At 42.0% G+C, this 24,491-nt stretch overlaps 2 protein-coding genes across 32 annotated transcripts in view; both read right to left on the reverse strand.

Moving 5' to 3' along the window:
* Positions 1-192: 192 nt before the first annotated feature.
* On the reverse strand, positions 193-9,751 carry RAPSN (receptor associated protein of the synapse). Of its 2 annotated transcripts, none has more exons than XM_050335523.1 (8): positions 9,410-9,751; positions 6,666-6,845; positions 5,175-5,333; positions 4,802-4,900; positions 4,582-4,704; positions 1,937-1,990; positions 1,132-1,331; positions 193-402 (listed from the first exon to the last, which is right to left on the reverse strand). In XM_050335523.1, exons 1-8 carry the CDS (start codon positions 9,623-9,625, stop codon positions 330-332), a joined length of 1,104 nt encoding a protein of 367 aa, XP_050191480.1. In that variant the 5' UTR covers positions 9,626-9,751; the 3' UTR covers positions 193-329. The 2 variants fall into 2 exon arrangements, with proteins under 2 accessions (XP_050191480.1, XP_050191479.1); XM_050335522.1 differs by having other exon boundaries at positions 6,507-6,845.
* Positions 9,752-14,143: 4,392 nt separating this feature from the next.
* The window catches only part of CELF1 (CUGBP Elav-like family member 1), a 57,970-nt gene continuing 47,622 nt past the window's right edge, over positions 14,144-24,491 (reverse strand). For 19 of the 30 annotated variants that reach the window (XM_050335024.1, XM_050335028.1, XM_050335027.1 and 16 more), the window contains one exon: positions 14,144-23,173. In XM_050335024.1, coding sequence (XP_050190981.1) covers positions 23,046-23,173 — 128 coding nt within the window. In that variant the 3' untranslated portion in view covers positions 14,144-23,045. The remainder of the gene's footprint in view (positions 23,174-24,491) is intronic. The other 11 variants (XM_050335047.1, XM_050335044.1, XM_050335035.1 and 8 more) reach the window with 1 other exon arrangement.

The raw sequence follows: 24,491 nt of genomic DNA on the forward strand, positions 1-24,491 counted from the left end.
AGGGCGGGCGGGGAGCGGCCGGTGGGTCACGTGCCCTCCCCAAATGTGCTGAGTGATGGCGGCGCCGCCGCCAGCCCGGGCGGGGCGGGGCGGGGGCGGTGCCCAGGGCCCGGCGGAGAGGCAGGGCGCTCTGCCGGAGAAACCCTTTATTACAGTCAGTGCCCGTACAGAGGAGCGAGGGGGAGGGTAGCGGGGTCGGGCCGACGCTCAGTGAGGCACGCGCAGGGGAGGCCGAGGACGCCCCCGCGGCCGCCGATGCCCTCGCACAGCCCAGCGGGGCCCGGGAGCAGCTCCGTCCGTGCCCGCGGCCCGCCGAGCCCCGCGGGCGGTCACACGTAGCCGGGTTTCACCGACAGGCGGCGGCAGTTGGGGCAGCCGCGGGTCCCGTTGGTCTGCAGGCACCTGCAAAGGGAGGAGGTCGGTTCGGGGCGGCTCCGCGGCCGGAGGCTCCCCCAGCGCCGCTCCCACGGCTATTCCACACCACAGCTTTTCCCCATGTTCCCTCCCGCTCCGCGTAAAGATTTGATCTCTTTCCCACCCCTTCCGTAGAGGCACTTCAGCACGTTGCTCTACAGCAATAGGTTTCTGTGCTGGTGGAGGCAAATCCACGGAGTTCATCGGACATCTCTTACTGCCCAGCAGTCTGATCCTAATTTTGGTGTCAGTGTGAGGCTTTGTTTTTAAATCCTTAATTTTCGTAATTAAGTGTTTTGTTACAATCATGTTTCTTCTAAAAATAAAATGATGGTACAGCTAACTTCTGTCATGGCAGTAGGACAGTAACAGGCCGAACAACTTCACCTCCGTGTGTCACTAGCCAAGAGAGAAAGAGGGGACTCTGGAAAAATCCAGACTGCCCCTGGGAGAGAAGAACTGATTCCCCAAGAGGAATCAAATAAGAATCTCTGAACGGGGCTGAATACCTACAAAGTGAGGACACTGGTGAACAATCATTTAGAGGACAGAAGTGTAAGTGTGATGGATGTTATGGCTTAATCTCACCCTTCAAGGGCGTGAGACTCACAGCACTGCAATGGGATCCTGCAAGGTACAGGAACCAAGACAAAGACATGCAGAGGACTGTCCTACTCTAAGCATAAATGTCATGACAACAATCTTCCAGCTAATTACTTTAAGTGGAAGAAGTGAGAGCAAGGCAGTGCCTGGAGCTGGTTGTTCTTCTCCCCGATGGACTCTCCACACATGCCACAGTACAGCTCCATCTCCTCCACGCATTCATGGAACTTCACTACGTGGTCACGCAATTCTCGCTGCTGCTCCTTTGTGCGATAGATCCTTTCACACAGGCAGTGGAGCTTCAGCAGGCCAAGCTGCACATGGACAGAAACATAAGAAAAGTGAACAAGGTGAAGACAGACCAGAAACAGAAGGAGTAAGAACCACTACAGCCCCATCAGCCAACTGGAGAAAGGTCAGCAGAGAAAGCTGTCTAAGGGATAGGATCAGTCATAAGGACATTTGGTCTTTCAGCACTTCTTGCTATTAACCTTACTTCTTTGTGTCACAAAAGGTGACACTAGGTTTGAGGCACTCTGCAGCTCTTTCATCGATGGTTTTCCTGAGCTACTCACAACACACAGTGTATTTCATTTCTCTTTGCCTCCAGCCAGCACACAGCTCCCTTGCTGCTCAGGGCAAAAATATTTTTTCAAGAGGAGACCCCTAATTCTGCTTGTTTCATACCTCATTCTTCTTGCTTCATATTCCCCTTTGGTTATCCCACTGTGACTCCTTGCTCACTTTTCAGACTTGCACACTGATGATTATATGTGCAACAGCCCATGAAAAAACAAAGCAAGTCCCAAGCACTGACTGATTAATACAGACGTGTTAACAAGCAATAACAAGTCTGGATACTTTAATGCTTGACTCATGTTGCCTGAGAGTGTGCTGAAGTGAAGCTGTAGGATCCTACCTTGTTCCCTAGTCCCTCTGCCAGCTCCTGTGCCTTTTCAATGCTTTCCAGAGCCTGTGAATTGAGAGCATGCATCATCAGTTCTCAGTCTAATATATCAAAACCAGACTTGTATGAATGTCCTATGGGAGGTATTAAAAGAGGTACAGAGTAAAACTTGGATAAACAAGCATTACTGCAACTCTGGAGATGCAAGATAGGTGTCTGGCAGATTTCCCTCCCGTCCCAACAGTTAATCCATGAGAAAAGCTTAGTTTCTGAAAGACCACAAATAATCCAAGAGCTACATTTATGTTCCAGCCACAGAGTGCAAATATTGGCACAGACTGATATTTCCAAGAAGAGACAATATAGACGTATTTAAACTCAGTGACACATGCTCATTGGGGTTGGGATGGAGCACAAGCAAAGCAAGCCTTTTCCCCATCCTACCTTACCGGCTCATTAATCGCTGGGAAACTTCAATTTCACTTGTACAAGAGACGAGGAAAAGGATCAGCAGCATCAATACACCACACTCATCCATTTTTTACCCTGCTGTTCATATATCCACTTTGCCTTACTTACACATGGTGTGATGTAGGAGTGTTCTGCTATCCATTTTTTTAAATCTGAAGGAAATATTTAGCATAGCAGCTGTCATACCAAGTGAGTCCCTACTTTCCCCTAGTTGTCACAGTGTTCCTTGATCATTAGTCTCTCTTCTCCAGAACTATTGAGATCTGCTTCAGATTTGTCCAAGGAAAGAAGATGTCTCCCTTGTGATGCAGCAGTTTTCAGGAGGAACATTATAAAATTCTTACCCTGTAATTTGGCATTACTGCTATTCTAGAAGAGGAGGACCAGATGAGATGAAAAACTGCACTGTGAATGCAGAGGACATGGCATTAGACCTGTGGTGGCAGCAACACCCTAGTATAAGGAACTTTTAGAAGAGGGAAGCAGGAATTGAAGGCTAGCAGGGAGAACATAACTGAGAACTGTGCCTAGGAAGACTGAGTGTTTACTAGGAAATCCTGAAATTAATGACTGACTAAGAATCAAAGTGAAGCATGGTGTGATGGGGGGGTGGCAGGGAGGAGAGATCTTGACAAGTCCAGGGGACAGTTTGTCTTGGACAGGAATATGAGACTGCAGAGGAATGAGGACAAGCAAGCTGTGAGAACAACCTGGGAGGATCTGCGATAGTGTTGACTACATGCAAATAAATCGGACTAACTGGCCAAGGAGACCAGGAAGGTGGAGCAAGCTAGGACAAGAATAGGGACTCTGCAAGTGGAAAGTTAGCAAATTGCTTTATTAGGTAACTGGGATAAGAAGCATAAGAAAATGTAAACCAGGCCTGGCAAGTTGAAGAACAGGTTTGGGTGAGTATTCAGGGCTATGACCTTTAAGGAGGCCACATTTGGGCAACAGGCTTAAGGCCTCTGACCCACCAGGGCAGATTTCCCTCTAATGCCTGTAACAGAATATAAGATTCATCCATTCTCTTCTTCTGTGGGTTTTGGAGACATTAGGGTTCTCTGCAAAGCTGTCACCACGCTCTCACAAGTGAGAGCTGCTTGTGATATCAGAGAGTGGCGGCGGCTAGAGATGGGATCAGCAGATGTAGGAGTTTGATGAATGCTCTGAATATTATCTTCTGTAGACGCCTACCTGCTATGTCCTGTCCTATTTTTTTAACACTGAGAAAAGTTTTTAAGTCCACAGTTCCTTCTTTGATTGCTAACATAGTGTTTACTCACTGAGACTGCATGGTGTGTCTTGCCCAACTGATTCCCTGTTGTAGGCAACTCAAATGCTGACTGCACCTTGAACTTCTCTTTTCTGATTGACATATACTTGACATCCTGGTATCTGGGATGTCTCATTTGAGCTAAAATTCCTTGTGTCTCAGTATGAGTGATAAGACCAAATCCTCATTGTACCTAGACCAAAACCAGCATCTTGATGTGGCACTGTGCAGCTCCATTCCAGGTTGTTCAGCACTAGGTTCAGGGGTAACCTTTGAGGATTTAATTCTGTGGCTAAATAATGATCCTGCAGTACAATGTGCTGCATCTAGTGCAATCTGGACTATAACACACATACACGGCCTAAGCATTTTCAAAATAAATAACTTCATCCCCTTGCTCTATACTGACTGGTTTTCTATTTGCAAATGACTTTCTGCTCTCATTTCTCTGTTTCACATCAAAGTTTATAGGTTTAAAGTTTCTCCAGGAATTTGATACCACTTTTGCCTACAAAGCACATGGTGGAGCTGTAGAGCTGTCTAAACATCATCATTAGCACATCAGCGAGCTTAGTAATGTAACTAAAAAGTAGGCAGAGGAATCTATTTCAGAGCATAAAGCTTCCTCCCCCCAGTGCTGGTTTCTCAGTGTAGCGCTTGAAGTCATCATGATTGACTTATGAGCCAATTCTGTAATTTAGCAGCCTGACTCAGAATGGACGTTCCTACTATTAGTAACAAATTCCTGGCTGAGAGAGACCATTCAGAGAAATGTAACTGCACAAGCAACAGACCCCATTGGTAGAACTAAGGAGTCCAGGCCTCTTCTGAACTGCACCTCCATCAAAGTGCACACTGTATGCTCTAGTCTTGTCTAACAAACTTCTGTAGAAACAAGTTTGTAACTGACCTTGTCCAGCTCCTTCTGAATCATCCAGCACTTGGTCACTCCTAGCAGCACCTGGACCAGGCCCAGGCGGTTTCCAATCTCTGTCATGATGCTCATGGAAGAATCATACCGAGGAAAGGCTGTCTGCAGAAGCAGGGAGGAAAACATCTGTTTTGCTATGGCCTGCTTTTCATACCCTCTTGCTACTCCCTCTATCCTTCCTGGCAGAAAAGAGTTGTACCTGCACGTCTTTGCGACTGCGATGGATATCTGCAAAGCACAGCAGACACAGCGCTTGCAGTGGCCGGTCACCATGCTGCAGGGCAATCTTCATGGACTCCTGAAAGAAATTGTCTTTGGTCAGTAGAAGAGCTTCTTCCTGGTTCAAAACAGCAGGGCTGGGACCGTGCACTCTGGCCACTGAAAGATCAGCTCCAAAGAAGTGGCACCACCTTTCAAGGCACGGAAAGTCTTTTTCACATGTTCCCAACCAAGGGCCATTCGTAAAACCAAAGTCTGAAGCCCCCTGGGCTACTGAAACCACAGCTCTAAGGCTGGGAGGCAGCAGGAACATCTAGGGTCAAGAGAGCTCAATGGCTGCCCGCACCCTGTACCTCACAGCAGTCCATGGCATCGGCCAGGCGCCCCAGCTTCTGGTAGGCCACGGCCATGTGATACTGGCTCATTGCACGGTACTTCAAGCTCCAGCCCTTTCCATAATCATTCACCAGCTCAGCTGCTTTACATGGGAAGAACAAGGCTTTCTCGTAGTCCTGTAAGGCAGACAAGCAGACAGACAGAAGTCACAGCAAGAATAAAGCAAAAAGGAAACAAGAAAAAAGCCCAACTTTACTAACAATGCAGCATCTAGCAGATTTCTATACAACTTTAAACTCGTTCTGCTCCTCTTCCACAGGCTGTATTTCAGTGGATCTTAAACTGTGATAGGTGGAATTGCCATATATTGAATTCATATTATTCTCTGGGTTCAGGAAACTGGGGTAATGACCCAGCAGAGTATGCCATCAGCTTTACTCTGCAGGAACCACTTACCCTCCTCTATAACCAAAGGCTGAAAACTTCCCCTGCTCTTAAATCTTCTTTGCTTTCAACATCTACATGGAGCCTTCATGTTCTTCATAGGTGAGTCGAGATCTCCAAGAAGCTGGTTATCCGTCATTGCAGGAAACAGGAATTAAGAATCATGGCCTCACCCAATTCATAATAAGTAATAATAAATTTTATTTCCAAGCATCTTTTTGAATTAGAATAATTTTAGAAATCAATCTTATTTTGCAGTATTTTTTTTTTAATTCTCAACAATGCACAGAGGAAATCTCAACTTTTAAAATTTCCTTTTTCCTTTCTTATTTCATACCTAAAGAAAATAATATTGTGCTGGATACTTTTTATTTTTGGTATTATGAGTGAAGGTTACTTATAGTTTTCCACAATTCAGTTAAGTGTTTCATTAGTGACAAAACCCAAGACTTTGTGAGAAAAACCTATTTGTTGCTGTTTGCACTAGAAATTAGAACTGGCAAATCACGCCCATGCTCAGTTCCTGCCCGGTTTTACCTACAGCTGCTTCCTGGCAGCTATTTGCCTACAGCCGAGGCAGAAATACAGAATCTGTGAGTTCTGGCTGCTGGCCCCGTGCTCAGACAGTATCTTCTCTGATGTGATCTTCTTTGAAGCTGAGTTTGATCTTTTCAACACACATATTCACAGCTGCTTCTGCTGTGAATTATAAACATGACATTGATCCTCCTGTCCTTACTGCAAACCAAGAGTACTCTTGAGGATTTTACAAAGGGATTTTAGCTTACAATGCTCTCTCAATACTTCACTTCCCATAGGAAAGACATAAACTGAAATTCACACTATTTCCAATTCTTTCCTGAATCCATGAGACAATCACCCTTCTGTCCCTTTGGTTACTGCACCTTTATCTGGGTGTAGAAGTTCCCGAGGCTGCAGCAGACTCGACACTCCAGCATCTTGTCATCGTTGTTGTGTGCGTAGCGCAAAGCTTTCTCAAAGCACTCCAAAGCCTTCTGGAAAATGCTGAGGCCCAAGAAGGCATTGCCCATGCTGAGGCTCACCTGACCATTCAGCTGCTGGCTCACAGTGGTACCCTGCATGTTCAGGCATGTCTTACAGTAAGAGATGGTTTTCTGGAATTCACAGAGTTTCTCATTGCTGCGAGCCAGGTTTAGGTAGCTCTCTGTAAGGTAATCCGGGTCTTCCAGCTCCCGGGCTGTGTCAATCTGTACCACTGCAAACTTTAGGTAGAGAAGACAGTGTTTATAAAAATGTGTAGTTTATTTAAATACAGCTCAAACACCCACAGAGTAGCACCTTATACTGGAGAAGCAGCTCAATCAGCACAGACTGAGAAGCATCATATGCATTGAGCAGTTATCTGGTGGTTTAAAAGGCCTTTGAACACTGAAGAAACCTCTGCCTCTCTCCCCACAGTCTCTGGGACAGGGAAGATGAACTAGCCTGGCGGTTAGTGGAAAAAAGCTGTTAAATGGCCCTGAAGAGAAGCAGGTGAAGCAGGAAATATCTGACACAATGCAGCTCAGTTTTCTTTCACTCAGTTTAATGTATTCCCCTTTCTCTGACATTCTTAAGTTATCAAAGTACTCTATTAATAAAAGAAAGCAAGTGAGCTACTTCTATCATAAATTTTTTCCCCACTAAATTGCAGTCTTGACAGTTTTTGTTCTATAACCTTCAGGATTCATTGCATACTGTTCTCTTAAATTCATTACTCTCTGTTCTCTAAAAGCATGTCTTTTTTTTTTTTCAGACTGCAAGCTCTTCTAAGCAGTGACATGTGTTTTCGGATGAACCAAGCACAGTGCAGGCTTGAATTAGTACTGGTAATAAAGGTAAATATTTAGCAGTTTTCATTAGAGATTATCAATTAGCTTTATGGATGACAATTCCCAAGGGAATCAATTACTTCCTTTTTATATCGTGGCAACACATAATAATTTAAGCTACTAGAACATTTTACATTCTTCACAAAAAAACCCCAAAACAACAAACCTAAACCATAAACAAACAAAAAACCCCAAACCCCACCAACTATAAATTGAGTATGTTTAGGTTTGTGTAGCTTCTCAGTTTCCTTAGTTTAGGAAGGCTGCTGTGTGGATCCAGTGATGTGCATTAGCTCAGCTTCCCCTTATTCCCTTACCTTTGCACAAGTTCTTCATTATTTGCTGATTGCCACAGCTTCTCTTTTCTTGGTGTGAAATAATTTTTCTCTCAAAAACAGGTTAAGCATCACAACCCTGCTTAAATCACTGTTTACTTAATGCCTTTAATTCTGACTTCTTTTCTATTGTTATTTCCTTGCTTAGTGACTTATTGCTTATGTTCTCCTTTCCTTATCTTTGGTCACTTGCTGTATAAAATCTTTGGTTTGACTGAAGCCATTTTGCCTTCCTAACACTGGGAAGAACTATAATTTACCTACCCTGATCCCACTTTCTTTTGTGTTCTCAGGTAACAAATCGATGTTCAGGGTATACTAAGCCCACTCCTTTGCTTTGCTTTTTTTTTCCCATGAAGCCTTCAGTATTTCCTTTGGGTAGCTACATCTTACCTTTTTTGCTTCTCTCTTCCCTAATCAGTCTGTTGTTTCTGCTACTACTTAACATAATTGTTTGTCTTCACATGTTTTTCAAGTATATTAATACCTCTCTTCTCTTATTTAGCCTAAGTATTTGGTTTTAATATAGGGCTTTGACATGTTTATGTGTTTACTAGTAAGATGTGCCCCCCCTCTCCAATTCTAAACAGAGCTATCAAAAACTTTTCAGTGAGATGTAGACACCCCCTTCCCCTTTTGCTCTGAATGCTGAATGATTACCAGTCTGGTAAGTGGCAACCAAAAACATCAGGACAAGAATATCAAGGCCCTTTAGCAAGACCCTATTTCAGGCTGGGATAGTTTCTTAAGACTATTACAACATTCTCTTGCCTTGTCTTACAGCTTCCTGAGTCGCCCTCCCAAATGCTGTCTGCTGCTCTCTGTATGCATCCTGTTACTTCTCAGATCCACATATCAGCTTCTTTTTGTTTATCCTTTTTGTTTATCCTTTTGTTTATGCTTTTATACTTAAACTGTTTATCTTCATGCTCTTGAAATGTAACTTCAGCTTCTTTTTACCACTCTTCCACCAAGCCCCCTATCCCTCTTTCTTTCTTCTATGCTGTCCTGACAACCAGGAGCCGCTCTCTGACCTCAGCTGTCAGAAATCTCCTGGAATGTCTCAACTGCTCCATCAAAAAAGCATCATCTTTTCCCTCTTAATCAGCCCCCTTTTTTTATTAATTGTAATTAAAAAAATCCAATATCAGATCTATATTAGATATCAGACAGAAGTTGAATAAGATAACAGACATGTTTCCATAGGACCAATGCTTATCCTACAGAATCCAGTTGGAGATGTCTTTTTACACTGACATACATAATACAGCTTGAAGTGGAACAAAGGCCCTGTTTTCATACCTCTTCCTGAAGCCTGATAACATGTTGTGCCTGTATGTGGGAAATAAATCAAGAAAAGTCTCCATGATCAACTGGAGAACCTAAATAACCCAGGAATCCCAAGGGACCAGACGCAGTGAAAAATATTCTGTATATCCTGTGGGCTGGAGTTACTGCTCAGCACGGTAATTACAGCAGCCCACAAGATGCGCTCAATAGCTGGTGTTTTCTGTTATATACAAAATACTCCCCCCCACCCCGATTCCAGGTTCTAATCTCCAGCCACATTCCATAGTGGGTGAGACACAATGGCATGCATTCATCTCCAGTTTGCCTTACCTTCAGCATGTCTTTGTATCTGCCCATCTCTGCATGAGCAGTGATGAGGCAACCCAAAACACGAAACCTGCCAGCAGGATCCGCAGACTTCTCCAAAACCCTCATCCAGACTCGCAAGGCCTTTTCGGTCTGATTAGACTGATAAAGATGAAGTCCTTTCTCTATCTGCTGTTTTGTCTGGTCCTGACCCATCTCCCATGCATTAAAAAGCCTCATACACTAACCTCTAAGGACAGCAAAAAGGAAGTGCTTACAAGAGAACACAACGTAAAAAGCCCCACTAGAGGAGGGCAGGTTGTGTGCTCAGAAGGCCCAGAGCTGTAGAAGCCCAGCCATGTCAGGGGGCTGGAGCTGTGGTAGGCAATGGCAAGAAGTGGTTGCTCAGCACTGAAGGCAGAATTCCAAATCCACTAGGCAAAGATCTTCCTCGCTAGTGCTCCATCAGTGCATTTGTCTGTCCAATCCCATAAACAAAGACGAAAAGCACAACACGGAGAGAAAGAGAAAAATCTCAAGCAACAGGAGTGAAACTCAATCTGAGCAGTCAGTGCTGGTCTCCTCCCCATTGGCTGCAGTTGCTCCTGCCAGTCTGGCTCACGTGGCTCCCAGGAATGTTAGTCAGGCTCCTCAGCTCCCAAGGTCACAGTGTGCCAACTGCCCACCCCTGCCCACTAGTATGCAGCTTATAAATACCCCAGGGAGAGACAATCGGCTGCAGTCACAGGGATGCCTCAGTTGTCTCTTTCCTCTCTCTCTGGCCATCCTCTTTGACATGCTCTGCTGGTGGTGGGCTAGCCTAGGAGGCAGCAGACTCAGGTAGAATAGTAGGAAAAATACATGCCTTAAAAAGTCAGGTATGGACCAGATGAATGCACTTGCAACAATGTGCCTGATGCTTTGCTAGGCACAAAATTCAGCTTCCCTTGTGAAGACCTCAGCTGTCAACATGGACTGTTTCTGTGGACACAGGTCAGTTCTGTCACAGATTTGCTGCAAATAAAGGACTGACTTCCTGATTTCAGAAACAAGAAGCTAACAATCCTGAAAACCTTTATTCTTGATTGACTGTTGCTTCCTGCCATCAGATGCCTGTGGCAGTCCTCCAAGAGTTTCTAACAGAAGTCGTCAAAGGCACTGCTGACACTCTGCATCCAGAACTTGCTGATCTTTCATGATGAATGACAATAAAGACACAGAGCAACAGATTTCTGCACTTTCTGACTGCATGAGAGAATTCTTAGCCCAATCAGAATAAAGATTCAACTCTCCCACACTCCACTGAAAACATAAAAGTTAGACTGGTTCCTCTAGGAGTAAAGTTTCATACCCTTATTGATGTGCTGCATTTTTAATAGACACAGCCTTGGCTGTCTATAGACTGACTCTGTCCTTCCTAGGAAGATACACCAAACCTGGGGGTGGGAGGGCAGGTGGAGAATGCCTCAGGGATATCTAATGTTTTTTCAACACAGAAGTCCCAGGGACCTGGTTTGGGATCCTTTTACTAGGGAAAGAGAAGCAATTGCAACTTGGAGTTTTAATAACAGACCCACCTGTAAAAGCAGGCATGTCTCCAGCTGCCTCCCTGCTTCCATCTGACTTTGGTGGCAGTTCTTCCCCAAGCACAGGTAAATACCAGCAGAATTACCTCACAGGCCACCAATTGGACCATCCTGACCTGTGTCAACACAAACCCAAGGGTGCCTTCCTGAGGCAATAAATATCCCTAAGGAAAGCAGGACACAAAATAAGGAACCATAGTCTACCCTGAGGCTTTACATCATAGCAGTTACGATCTTAAGAGATTACATCTGTGCCTTTATGCAAAATTTCCTCAGAAAAAGTATTTTCAAAAGAAAAGTATATTAAATTGTAGAAGAGTTTTACTCAATCACACTGATTCTCTTTTGGGAGCTTATATATGCTATGATATTTGTGTTATTTCATTTAGCATTGTTTTTCAGAAAGGTGATGTGCTAGATGATGTTTCAGCACAGACTATGTGTACTCTCAAACTATGGAAGTAGAAACTGTGGAAAAAATCTACAAAAGCTGAAGAAAAATACCAGCGGTTAATGTGCAGAAATCACTTCATCAGCACCATTAAATTATTATCTAGTGACTTTATAAGTTTTAAGACTCCCATAGAAGTCCAATTCAGAATTTTAAAAAGTCTCTCTTCCTTGCAGTAATTTTTGTATTTCCCTCTGGGGGTGGGTGGTGGGATGGAGACAAGATCCTGAAGATCAGTCCCCATGGAAAGCATTGATAATGGTGAGACCATAAAATTAAGAGGCCAGGGAAGCAACACTGGAGCCTGCTATGTAACAGAATCAAGCCAGGACGCAAGAAGGGGGAAAACAAAAATTCTTTGCTAAATCAGACTACTTTCCAAAATTAACCTTCCACAAGTGACCTGCCTGTAACTCAAACTCATTCTGATGCTTTAGGACCACTCAGCAAAGCACTGCTCCTTCCCCACATAGCACAGCCAAAGTTAACACGGGATGCCCTGCAGCCTGACAAAACCCACCTAACAGGAAATGATCTGTCGTGAATTTTGTTAATCACACTGGACTTCCTTGCTTTTGAGTTCTTCTATGAAATAGTGCTTAGTCTCTTAGAAATCAACTCACAACTCACATGTTGAGATAAAAACTTACCCTAGTAAAATAAGGGCTAGATCCATCAAGTTCAATCTGGTCATCTTCAAAAACTAGGAACATGCTCTGAAATGGAACATCCCACTCTGAAGATAGTGCCTGCCTAAATAAGGAGGGATTAAAGATTGACACTGATTGCCCGTACTGCTTCAAAAAAGTAATGGCATTGGTCTGTGGCTCAAGACAGCTCTAGTTCATACAAGATTCAGGTACAGCTTCTACAGTAAATGATCCCCAGTTGCTTCTCAAGACGTGCAAATAAATAAGCCTGATGGTGCCTGGAAATACCCAATGATGGAATCTCACCTGTCACGCAGCAGAGCTATATATGCAGTGTGGCTAATCGTGCATTCACTTCTTCAGAGTGACCACACCAAGCTGCTTGTCCTTCTCCCCACTGCTCTTCATAACAAGGCCCTGGTGACTCCTGGCTATATGAAGACAGCAGAACATGGCTGGTAAAGTCAGGCAGGTGAGAGACAGGAGCCCAAACAAGTAGTGGAAGTGGAGGTGGATGTGAAAGGAAAAAAAATTCTCCTAAAACATTCAATATCAAGATTTTACCTACAACTCTATGTATTTCCTACTGATGTTGACCAATGTAACAACTCATCTGAAAATGCTTATTATTTTCAGGGATTAATACACTGGCTTTTATTTGTAGTTTAATTGTCTACTTATTTGTGGTAGCCTTTTAAATTAAAGAAGAAACTTTCAAAAACAAACAAACAACCCCCTCCCACCACCTAGTGTCAGTTCTGTAAGATGCAACTGACAAAGCTTTGCCTGTGCAAGGCCAGCCTAGTGAACTGTTTGCACAAGCTGGAATCTTCCATTCTGCCTAAAAAAACCCCTTTTTCTGATTCAATTGTTTCTCTCCATCCTTCACCTCAAGTCGTATCTCAACTGAAATCTCTCCAGCCTCTCTTCTCAACAGCTGCAAATTAACTGCAGGGATCCCAGCACACTCTGTAACAGGTGGCTCAGCGCCTCACTTCGCAATTGGAGCGCTGCAGGGCAAGGAATGCAGCACTGAACCCTGAGGCTTGAAAATGCTCTCAGATTTACAATCCTGTAGGAAGTAATGGGGTGAAACAGAGTATGCCAGATAACTGAGGAAAAGGACACAGAGGAGAAACATAGCTGCTCTGAAAATGCTTGTAGTCTCTGAGATGCAAGACGGCAGGAGGAAGGAGTAACATCATGGAATTTTAGGAGCTTTCAGAAATGTGGCAAAATCGTGGCCATTGTGGTACGTTCCTTCTGAGAGAGGCACTGTTAATGTCAAACTTGTGGCAAGTTTCTCAATGAATTATGTTTTGGCTATGCTAGAAATTTTTTATTAATTTGAAATGAGTTGTAAAGTATCTTAGTTCTAACCACAAAGCAGGCAGCTTTTGCTTATTACTAGTCAGTAATCCAAATCCATTTGGAGTTCCTATGCAGTATTTCCAGGACCAGGAGCACTGGGGGCTGCAGATACCTTCATCTTGCAGAACCAGGACAGATTCAGCAAGCTTGGCCATGTTCCTGGAAGGGGTAAGGAGGCGGTGGTGGGTATGGGGCTTGTGAGAGCAGTATCAGCTGGTGCCTAATCCCACACACCACCACGCACATGTGCTGTTCCTGCTGGAGTCTGGTGTTACGCTGAAGGTATTTAGCCTTTGAAACTCCATTAAATGCAGTGCATGGACAGGCAAGTGGCCACATGGCACCAATTCGGTGAGGCTGGATATGCCTACACCTCACTCTGCAGTGTAACACGTATTCACATAATCCAAGATTCTCAGTTTCTCTGTATTTAATGTCTAAAGGGGACTTGGCTCTCAAATGATACAAAGCAGAGATGTATCAACCAAAAAATCTTTTCAATTTCTACTCAAAGTAGCTTGTCTACATGGAAGGTTAAAATCCAGGGCTATACTGTACATCCAGAACAAGTGGTATTGGGCCATGAAAATTTTTGTGGCTCGCAGCCAAGAAACTGGAAAATAGTTCTCTCTCCTCATCTTCCCATGCTTGGACCCCAAAAGAACCTCAAATTTAAGACACAAATACAACACACAAGGACTCTTCTCAAACAGTTTAATAGCAAATAAACAAAGGAAGGTACCACACTTGGCATATACAAAATGACTTGTTGTTGGTGTGTCTGTGCAATTAAAACAGCTTTAAGTTGCCCTTTGGGACAAAAAGAAAAAAAAAACACACACACACACAAAAGGAAGAAAATTCCTTTAACACATACTCGCTTGTTCCAAACTTGTAACAAATCTTTTCATTTTTAAATCCACTACACAAACTCTGTGATCAGATCAGAAAAGCAACATGCGCTCCTCTGCTTTTTAAACCATTAAAGTAAATTCTCTACAGAGTACAACACAATTTCACACAAAAAGACATTTTGTTTTGCAAATCAAAACAAGAAAAAAAGGAACAGCTCAAACAAGGTAAAGAAAAGCATTTCTACAACTGAACCACGACTTCGAGTTGATTAAATCCTGTTACTGCAGAACAGACTCTACATTTGGTCATAGTGGCAATTTGTTTTCTCGTCACATTGTGAATCACTTTACATTGTTTTCTAGTAGAAAAGGCAAAAAACTGTACAAAACCCCTAGTGTTAAATACAATGTTTGTACCAATAAAAAAGCCCACAGGTTTGTCTCCAAAATGTAAATTTTCTTTTTAAATTATTCACAAAAAGCAGCCAAAAATCAGAAAGGCAGCTGCTGCTCCACTGTCTCAAATCCATTAAAACCACCACAGAACAATTAAAACAACCAAAGGAAGAAAAGGAAAGAAGAAAGGAAAGAAACACCCAACATTTGGCATTTTGGTTTTCTTCAGATAATTTTCCACAGGTTTCCCCAAAGTTCCTTATGGAACCAAATGCGCATGTACAGAAACATATTGATAGTTACTCCATACACTGCAGGGTATCAGTGCCCCCCGGCACACAGCCCTGTGCATTCAGACTGTGGGACTAACAGCAGCCAGCCCACAACCCTACTTCCCAAATAAATAAATCTCTACCCTTTTCTCATCCAGCCTCACGTTTCACTCCCAGGTATATGTACCATATCCAAACATGTTCTTTATGTTTTATAAGCAGATTAAGGACTGTCTACACAAGTCTGGTCAACACCTATTAAGAATACAGTATCCTCATCCAACTCAGGACTAGGGTAGAAAAAAATCTTTACATCTTTGCATTATCCTGAACACTGGACAAAATTATGATTTCTATCCAATCAAACTCTATTTGTTTTCTCAGCAAAAACCCTTCTCCTGGGATTTCATTTCACATTATTTCTACTGTTAAGATACCTACACTAGCTTGCTGCTGCTGACTGAAACTTCATCACAGCACACACTCTTCAGGTGCCTTCATCTACAAGCTACTTCCCAGTTCCTACCTGTGCAGACGGATACGTAGGGCAGGGGGAAGCCTGCTACCCAGAGAGCAGTAACCTGTTCTAGTTCATCCTGCAAGCCAGCAAAACTGCTCAGCTCATTACCCAATTAAAAACTAAACAAAAATTAAAAAATCTCCGCAGAGATTCCCCAGCTAAGGCCCTTGAGAAGAGAGCTGGGGATGGTACCCTGTTCAGGTAACAGCTTCAGAGGCTGTTGAATTGTGCTTGTCACTTGGGAAAAGAGCCAGCAGTTATAGGATCAGGTTTACAAATGCTTTCTCTGGGATATTTTAAACACTTCGTTTCATGAGCTAACCTAGATTCTTCCAGAATCCTGCCACCAAGCTCTGACTGATGGTATTAAACTGGGGATGGACTTCACAGAAATGTGCCCTGACTTGTACAAAATGCTTATAGTAAAGCGTTTGAAAGGAGCATTGGCTTCACATAACTTTGGAAACTGAAATATTGTGAAGTTCCCCCACCTTCCTGTTCCCAGCTATCCCCTTCCACCAAAACTTTCACTACATGAGTAGTGCAACCAAGCACCCTCAGAGCCTCTGACAGCACTGGATATGGAACAAGGTCCAGGTGCTCTGTCAGGCAGACAGTCTAAGTGCACAGGTAGATGCCCTCAGGTGGCTTCTGATCAGATATTTGTCATACCAAAACCACCAATTTAAAGGATACCTTTGAAACCCATTAAATTGCTCAGTTTTTGCACAAACTATAGAAAACAGAGAGGTGAAGGTGATATATACGAGGGTGTGAAGAAACAGCAGGAAACATGCAAAACATTTCTGGGCACTATCTTAGTTTGAAAGATTAAAACAAAACCATCACATTTTGCTGAGGAGATTGTAGTTACAAAGAAACCAAGCATGCTGGAGCTTAACAAAATACAACATCAACTTTGATCAAATTTTCACTGCAGACTGATAATCACACAGGGAAGCGAGGGAAAAATAATAATAATTAAAAAAAAAAATCAGTAAATGCCAGGGCAAAAATGTAGCTACAATCAGAAGAAAATGTAGTTCAAGTGTTTTCTGTTGATGCCACTTCAAGTCACAAGTTTGAACTCATAAAAACACATGCTGTCTCCTCAAGTACAGAAACCAAATCAGCAAAATGTGACTAAGAAGTCTCCTGAAAGATTAAGTCACACCATATAACTGACTTTTTCTTCGAACTGTGTTTTTAAAACTAAGCACACAGAAAAAACTAAGCCTAGAAAGTGATTGGCTGTATGTTCACAGAAATACAAATACTCCACAAGGTATGCTAGCAAGGCTGCTCTGAAGACAATTACAAAGAATCAAATTCACAAAATCAAGTGGTTATCTTACGAAGGTCTAGAAAAATAGAAATTCTTTTATATTCAAATGCAAGTTTAAATATTCCCCTTCAGCAGTCTTTCTAGCAAAACCAATTTGGCAGCACAAAAAAAAAAAAAGGAAAGAAACAAACGTAATAAAAATACACATCAGCATCAAAGGTCAACACAAGGTCAAAGGTGAGAGTTCAAGCATCAGAGAAGCTGAAGAGACAAGGATTTGGACGATGTACTTGAACGCCACATCGACATGCTTTAGGCACAACGATGAACAAACGGCAGGAATCTAGAAAAAAAAACAAACCAGAAAGAGGGAGACCCACTGAGTTACACAGAGCAGTACATCCAAACACAGAGAGAAAGAACAAGAATGGGCACTGTACAATGAGATCTCCTGGGGAAGGGAGTTGACAGGGAAGGGCAGCACATGCCAACGATGGACAAGTAAAAGTCAAAGTACATGAAGGACACCAAGTAAACATCAAACTGCCAGAAACCAAATGGAAGCAGAGGCCTGGATTTCCCTCTCAGCACCCAGCCTGTGGAGCATTCCACAGCCTAGTGACACATTGATTAGCATGCAATCACCTTACCCCGTGCCCAGTGTCTCCACTACCTCTGTTTAGGAGAAGAACGGAGCAGGCTCCCTCCCCAGGAGACCGATTCAAAAAAATATGACTCCAGGGCTAACATTTGGCCACAGAGACTGAGACCATGAGAGACAAGACAGAGGACACAAGGGATTCACAGGTGGTTTGACGGTTGAGACTTTTCTTGCACTCTAACATTGGAAGTTCTTAGGCAGTAGTAGCCCAGCAAGTCCTTCAGCTACAGTCCCTTCTCATCCCCTAGGAGCCCATGAAACTGGGGGTAGGTGATTTGGAAAAGGGGAAAAAAAAAATTATACAAGACAAAAAGCCCACACATCAGAGAAGAATTCTTTAAGACTTGACTGCAAGTTAAGACTTGTCCTAGCTGCGCACTTTTCATACCATTAGACCTGCACAGGGATTTTCCGTTCCCAACTTTTTATGTAACTGCCCCCAGCTCCCTGAATTCGTGAGGAGGGGATTCTGGGCTCTGAGAAGCTCTACAGTCACTGTTGCCAGTTTGATGAGCAGAAAAAAATGTGTTTCCTGAAGTTTTCTTGAAGAGTTTATATAAAAGTAATTTTTACATTAACTGATATAAATACCTCTGTTCCCTCCCCTCAGTTTGTGATCTGCAAGTGACAAGGAACATTTTGGGTTGAGAGTGGGAGGTAGAGGAGAGAGGAAGTGATGTTTTCTTTTCCTGCCTCCCCACTCCTCCAATTCCCCTCCTGTTTGTGGCCTTAGTCTTCAGCACATGTCAAAGCTGCTGGTTAGAGACTAGAACAAGGTGAGATTTGCATATTATCTTACAGCATTTATAGCATATTTGAGAATAACAAGTGTTGTTTCTAGTTCCAAAGAAACAAGAAGCACATTGTCCACTAAACTGGCAACACTCCTCTTATTAGAACTGCTGAGATTAATTTGCTCTTCATGCTTTCCCACAAAAGGAAAGGACTTAGTATAGAGTTTAAACCAACTCCAGCAAACAGTACAATGCAACTCTCGCAGTTATTTCTATATTTCTAGAAATACTCTAGATAGTTTGCAGACAAGTGTGAGGTTTCACTACTAAACTAGAAAGGCAAGTTCTCATGAACTGAGGCATGAAAAACAATAAGGAGCATGAAATCAAGTCACGTCTATGCATGTACCATCCAAATCCCCTGTGTGATTTGTCTGAGTTTTTTTTAATAGAAATTTTTCAAATATTTCACTTAGTAATGTTGAGAGGAAAGAATAAGTTTCATCAAAGTCCTATGGAAAGACTGGCCTACAAGAACAGAACCATGAGATGCTGGACAAGAACTTAAAAGACTTGGAGAAAGTTATTCCAGTTTGTCCTTGCTTAGTTTTCGCAACAGTGATAAATCTGCCTTCTGTGTTTCATATTTTGTGCTAGGTATGCTCAGGGACATAAAACATTAAATGCCTGCAACAAGAGGCTTTCAAAGCATTTTACATGTTCATAGTTGCAGCCTTCATTTGAAATTTGCTTTATACAAGTTGTTTTTAGATATTTCCAAATGAAACAGGAACACCTTCATTCTGTTTGGCTGTTCTTCCCTAACTCACAATCATTAACAAGAAAGAACAGTTTGGTTAGATTCAGCTTGCACAATAGAATTATCATGCTACATGACTTGCAGTATTCAGGTGAAAGCTTTTTCTTGATACATGTATTTGCCAGTGAAATGTTTTCTGAGGTGCCTGTTTTCCAGACAGCAATGTCCACAGCTAGGAAACTACCTTACCAACAAAACATAAATAGATATTCCCCATTTTTGAATCAAATATTTCCAAAATATTCCAATCCTCATTCTGTTTAGGATTAAATTTTAGTTACTTTCTATCAAAGGAATTTTTTAATAATGCAAGCTTTGCATTACTGGAAGAAAAAATTAAATTTCAAAGAGCTATCCTATTTTGGACTGCTGATTATCTGGGGGACTGAAAAACCTGCGATTTCAATTACTATAATACTGACACTAAGTAGTGTCAGACTAAGTTCGTAATACTTTCACCTTATTACAGCAGTAAAATCAAGTATCTCCTGAGAAAAAAATAAATCTATGAAGTAGATAATCACACCTTGTAACTTAAGATATGTTCAATATTTGCTGGTTGCACGTGTAATAAGGAACTGTATTTCATCTGAAGTCCTTCTAGTTTTTGTTGTGGAAAATGCAGGTTCTTTGGTTTTAAGCATACAGCATACTTTGTCTATGTGGCTACTTCAGGCAACCTTCTGCAGTTTATTTGAACCCAACCAATTTTTATCTTGCTATCCAGGAAATAAATTATTTGACACTGATTTGATTTGCACTTGAATGAGAGCATGATATGAATTAAGAATAAAATAAAATATGTAAGCCCCAAGTACCCCAAATCCCAGACTTTTCTGCCAATGAGTGAGGAAGAAAACTGGCTTAAGACTGAAAAGCAAGAGCAGCCTAAATCTCCATAATCAGCGGCAGCCACCAAACAGACACAGAAATGTTGACTTTATCTGATCAGTTCTGTTAACAGAAAAAAAATCTGCCCAAGTCACAAACTTGATACATTTATTAACTTTGGCAACATACACATTGATACACCAAGAAAGGGAAATCTGAAACAAATACACAAAAAAGGGCAACATCTTCAGCTGGTGAAAACTGATGCAGCTCTACTGAAGAGAGCTGAACTGCATTGATTCAAACCATCTGAGGATCACATCTTTTAAAATTTAACCTGCATAGATTTATTTTCCTTTTCTTTTTGGCAATACTTATAGTTATGCCAGTAAGGCACAAGAGCTAGCCCAAGTTAGGTGACTTTAAGGTGATTATGTCTGGGAGGAGTCACTGATCAAACTAAGCCACAGTGTAAACTGGTGAATCTCCTGAAGTCAATAGGAGTCACACCTATTTGCAACAATGCCAAGCTTGATCCATCAGTTACAGTATTGAGGACACACTATAGGATGAAGAAGCTAAAATATCTAATTTTGGGCAACTGAAATGACTAGTAGAGAGGCCAGAGCATCAGGTTAAAAGAAAAACAGGACAAAGGTCTTGGACAGTACAGTGGGGTAGGGTGCACAGAATGTAAGAGTGACTGTAGAGACCCCAGAGCACAGTGCTCTCCTCCACTGCTTCACAGCATTCATCTTCCTCATTTAGCAGTTGTTGGGCTGCAAACAGGCCACTGAAAATCAGTAGTTTCAATCATGCACATCATTATGTGTGTTAAACAATCACATTCAGGATTCTACAAAACCCTGGCCTTTTTTTCCAGTGAAATAATTTAGGTAATAAATATTCTCCACCCTGGAGCGGTATAAAACTTCTATAAAAATAGAAACAACATTCTTGGTTACAGCAGGTTGCACTTGGAGCAGTTGCTCCCAACTATGTTTTTTTTTCCTGTTTTTTTTTTTTTCTTTTTCTGAAAAGTATATTATTTATATATATATAAAAAAATCCCATTATCACCCTGGAGGCCTTCACACTCCAACACTCTTTTCTCAGAAAACCAGGACACATCTTTCCCGTGGTGCAGAATTCAAGTGTACATGGTTCACTTCAGTGTATGTTTACGTTTCTAGAGAGATTCAAATAATTAACATAGAAGGGTACCACATGCCAGCATAACTGGGAAATTTGGCAATCTGGCCTTTGAAACTTTGTCACCACAAAATGATTTGAATAATACTGACAGATTTATCTGTCTGCCATCAATATGGACAGACTGACATCAACTGTTGGATTTTCAATCTAAGAGTGAAAAGGGCTCCCCTTGGATGGTACAGGTCAGGCCTTGTTTTCTGAGGTTTGAGAGCACAGAGGGCCCAGTTCCTGGAAATGCCTGACATTCCCAACAGATCATTGCACACAAGTGGGGATTCTGACTGAGATCTCAGGTTTGATGGGTTTAGTGCTCCTCCTGGTGGAGCAGAAAACAAACTTCTGACCCCATCTCTGACCCAGGCACTCATCATCTAGCAGCTGGCTCCCAGATTGCAGTGTTAGCTGGTGCCTTGGGAAACAGCCTCACAAACCAGGAATACAAAGAAAACAAGGAAAAGAAGAAAATATGAGGTAAACTGAACCTCTATTAAAGACATACAGAAATTGTAAACTTCCTCTTGTGACAGAGGTGGATTTTGGTGGTTATAAAATGGAACTCTACACCGATTTCTTATAACAGCTCAGGCCAGAGTGTCAAAAGTCCTTTGAGCCTCCTAAAACCAGTGAATAACAAAAAACCCTTAGCAAGGCATTAGCAATTACACTAATATGCAGAATAAGTGTGTGTACACTTAAGGGTGTGTTCAATTTTCCTTCAATAGAGAAGATAACAGCTAGTACCAAAAGGCAGCAAAAGACTGAATGGCTCAATACTCTGGTTCCACAGCTCCTGGATTAGCCTGTTCTGCACTGGTACACACCACCTTAAAGGAAAACTGCAGTATAAAGAAACACCTAATTACTAGACCATGTCACTGCACAAATTGTTTTGTTTGTTAAAAAAACCCAACAAACAACAAAAAAACCCCTCAACAAAACAGGAAGTTATCATTTCAATAAACAATCAGCACTTACATTATGCTTATGAGCAGATATTTATAGCTATCTCTGCAAAAAAGGACATTATTCCACAGAAACGGGGAATGTGATCAACTGTTAAGAAGAAAAATTGTCAAAAAACTTCTGCAGGTTACCAGGGACCAAAAGTTTGTTTCCAGCCTCAGATATATTCATCCAGACTAAGTTGTCTCTACCTTTCCACAAAACCTAGATGAAGTACATAGGATATGGTTTCTTATATATGAAGAAATTCACTGCATCTCATTAATATTCCACCGTAAATGGACAGTGAAATTTTCTGGGCAAAGACATTATCTAATAATTTTATAAAGTGCTGTGTACATTCACAGTGCTATATAAACACTACTTTATATACAGCAAAAAAAACCCCAAAACAACAAACAACAAAACCACAACACTGCAGTTTTCCTTTGGCTTGTTAATGTGTTTACCCTTTTAGCCTGTATTCTGCTTTAGAGATGATTTACTAAATCCCCACCATGGCATATAGTTAAGGAGATTTCCAAGAGTGGATGGGGCATGACAAAGGCTACGTGGAGGCGGTTCTTCTTCACCCGAGACTGTTCTCCTTCCCTATCTTTGTTTTCATCAGCTGTTCTGTGTTATTTCTGCTTTCCCTTCTCCTCTCTACCCAAGGCAGTGTGGTGTCAGTTTCTGCTGCTCCCTTTAACCTTCCCTCCCCACCCACAAGGAGCTGGCATTGGTCCTTCTCAACACACACTGGTTACAAACACAGCAAACTTCAAATAAGGGAGAAAAAAAACCCAAAACTAAACAAAAAAACCTCAGCGATATGGCACCTAAACTCCAAAGTAAAACACTGGAAACAAAAGCACAAACTTGTCCTCCATCCGAAGCGGGATTCTCAGCAGAGGCTGCAGCAGAGTCTTCAAGGGAAGATGTGCCAGATAGAAGGCATGGATCAGCTTCCAGGACTGTAAAAACACAGCCTTAGGGCTTCGAATCACTTAAGTGCGCTCCTCTCCAACTTACCAGAAGATCCTTCTCACTCCAGTCCCGGAGGGGAGGCTGCTCAGTATGGCTTGCTGTCATTCTTAGAGCGCTTGAGCTGTACTTTCAGACGCTTCATGCCAATCTGAAAGCCGTTCATTGACTGAATGGCAGCCTGTGCAGAGACAGGATTGTCGTAACTTACAAAACCTGAAGAAAGGAAAAGACATAATTAACATGACAAAGCTGCCCAAAACAGCTTCTCACAATTGGAAATGCAGGCACTCACAAGGTCAGAGAGGTCTGCATGAAATGCCACTTTCAGAAGCTCACAACTGTTTTAGACTCTTCACAATAACTCCTTACTAAGGGCTCAAACAAATCACTGCTTTCTGACATACGAAACTTTGGCCAAGAGACACATGAAGTGCAGGAAATTAAAATAACATTTTCTAGTCTATCAACAAAAGTGAGTACTGCTGTTTGTTTTATAAGAACTCGTACATGGGAGAAAACCAAACGTGGAAAATGTTAATCTATATGCAAAAGTTCATTAAAGATAAAAGACTGAAGTCACCCTTGTGACATTATGGGAGCAGATTTGTTTGAAGCGAAGGAGCTGTCAAGGGAGTGTAGCACTTGTACCACTATTATGTTTAGGTTCCTCTCAGATGACAAGTTATATATCATTTCTGGAAAAGATCATCCTCAAAATAAACTTCTCTAGTGTTTTGAAGGAGACTATTTTAAATAAGCTGGGAATAATAATCCACTCCAGTTAATGGCTTCCTATCCACAGTATGCATGTGTTACAGTTGAATGATCAACATATTGTTGTGTTCTCACAAAGTATCATATTTGTCCACACCTCTTGCCCCAAATACAAAAAAATTCAGGGTATGATGTAGATACAAAGCTATCAAAACCATAGAGAAAGGCTCACTTCTATTCCATCACAAGGAACCTCCATCTGTCAGAAGAGTTACAAGAGCTTATAGCACTACAAGAATGCAATATGGTAGCCTCAATAATTATATATAAATATATTAATAGAAATAATTCATAATTACAATGTACTAAGTAAGTAGTATATACAGCAACACAAGCAATTTTTGAAAGGACAGAAAGAGGGAAGAGACGGAACTATACCACGATTACAGTCTGCAAACACAAATCATAATCGCAGAATATTCCGAGTTGGAAGGAATCCACAAGAATCACTGAGTCCAACTCTTAAGTCAGTGGCCCATATGGGGTGTGAACCCATGACCTTGATGTTATCATCACCATCCTCTAACCCACTGAGCTGATCTCAGGGCGAATTATCTAGGGCCAGAAGAATATAACAAGGTATGATAGTAGGAAATTGGGAAAAGAGAAATCAGTGCAAATCAGGAAAACACAGTTTATTGTTGGAAGTGTTTGGTTTACTTATTTTTTCAGGAAGATGGAGAAAGACTCCCTACTTGACTTAAAGCTAGACTAGACAATATACAGAAAAAGAGATTACAAAAAAGAAGCTACCTTT

This window comes from Myiozetetes cayanensis, unplaced genomic scaffold, assembly GCF_022539395.1.
Source record: "Myiozetetes cayanensis isolate MyiCay16 unplaced genomic scaffold, myiCay2020 scf6-25, whole genome shotgun sequence".
NCBI lineage: Eukaryota > Metazoa > Chordata > Aves > Passeriformes > Tyrannidae > Myiozetetes > Myiozetetes cayanensis.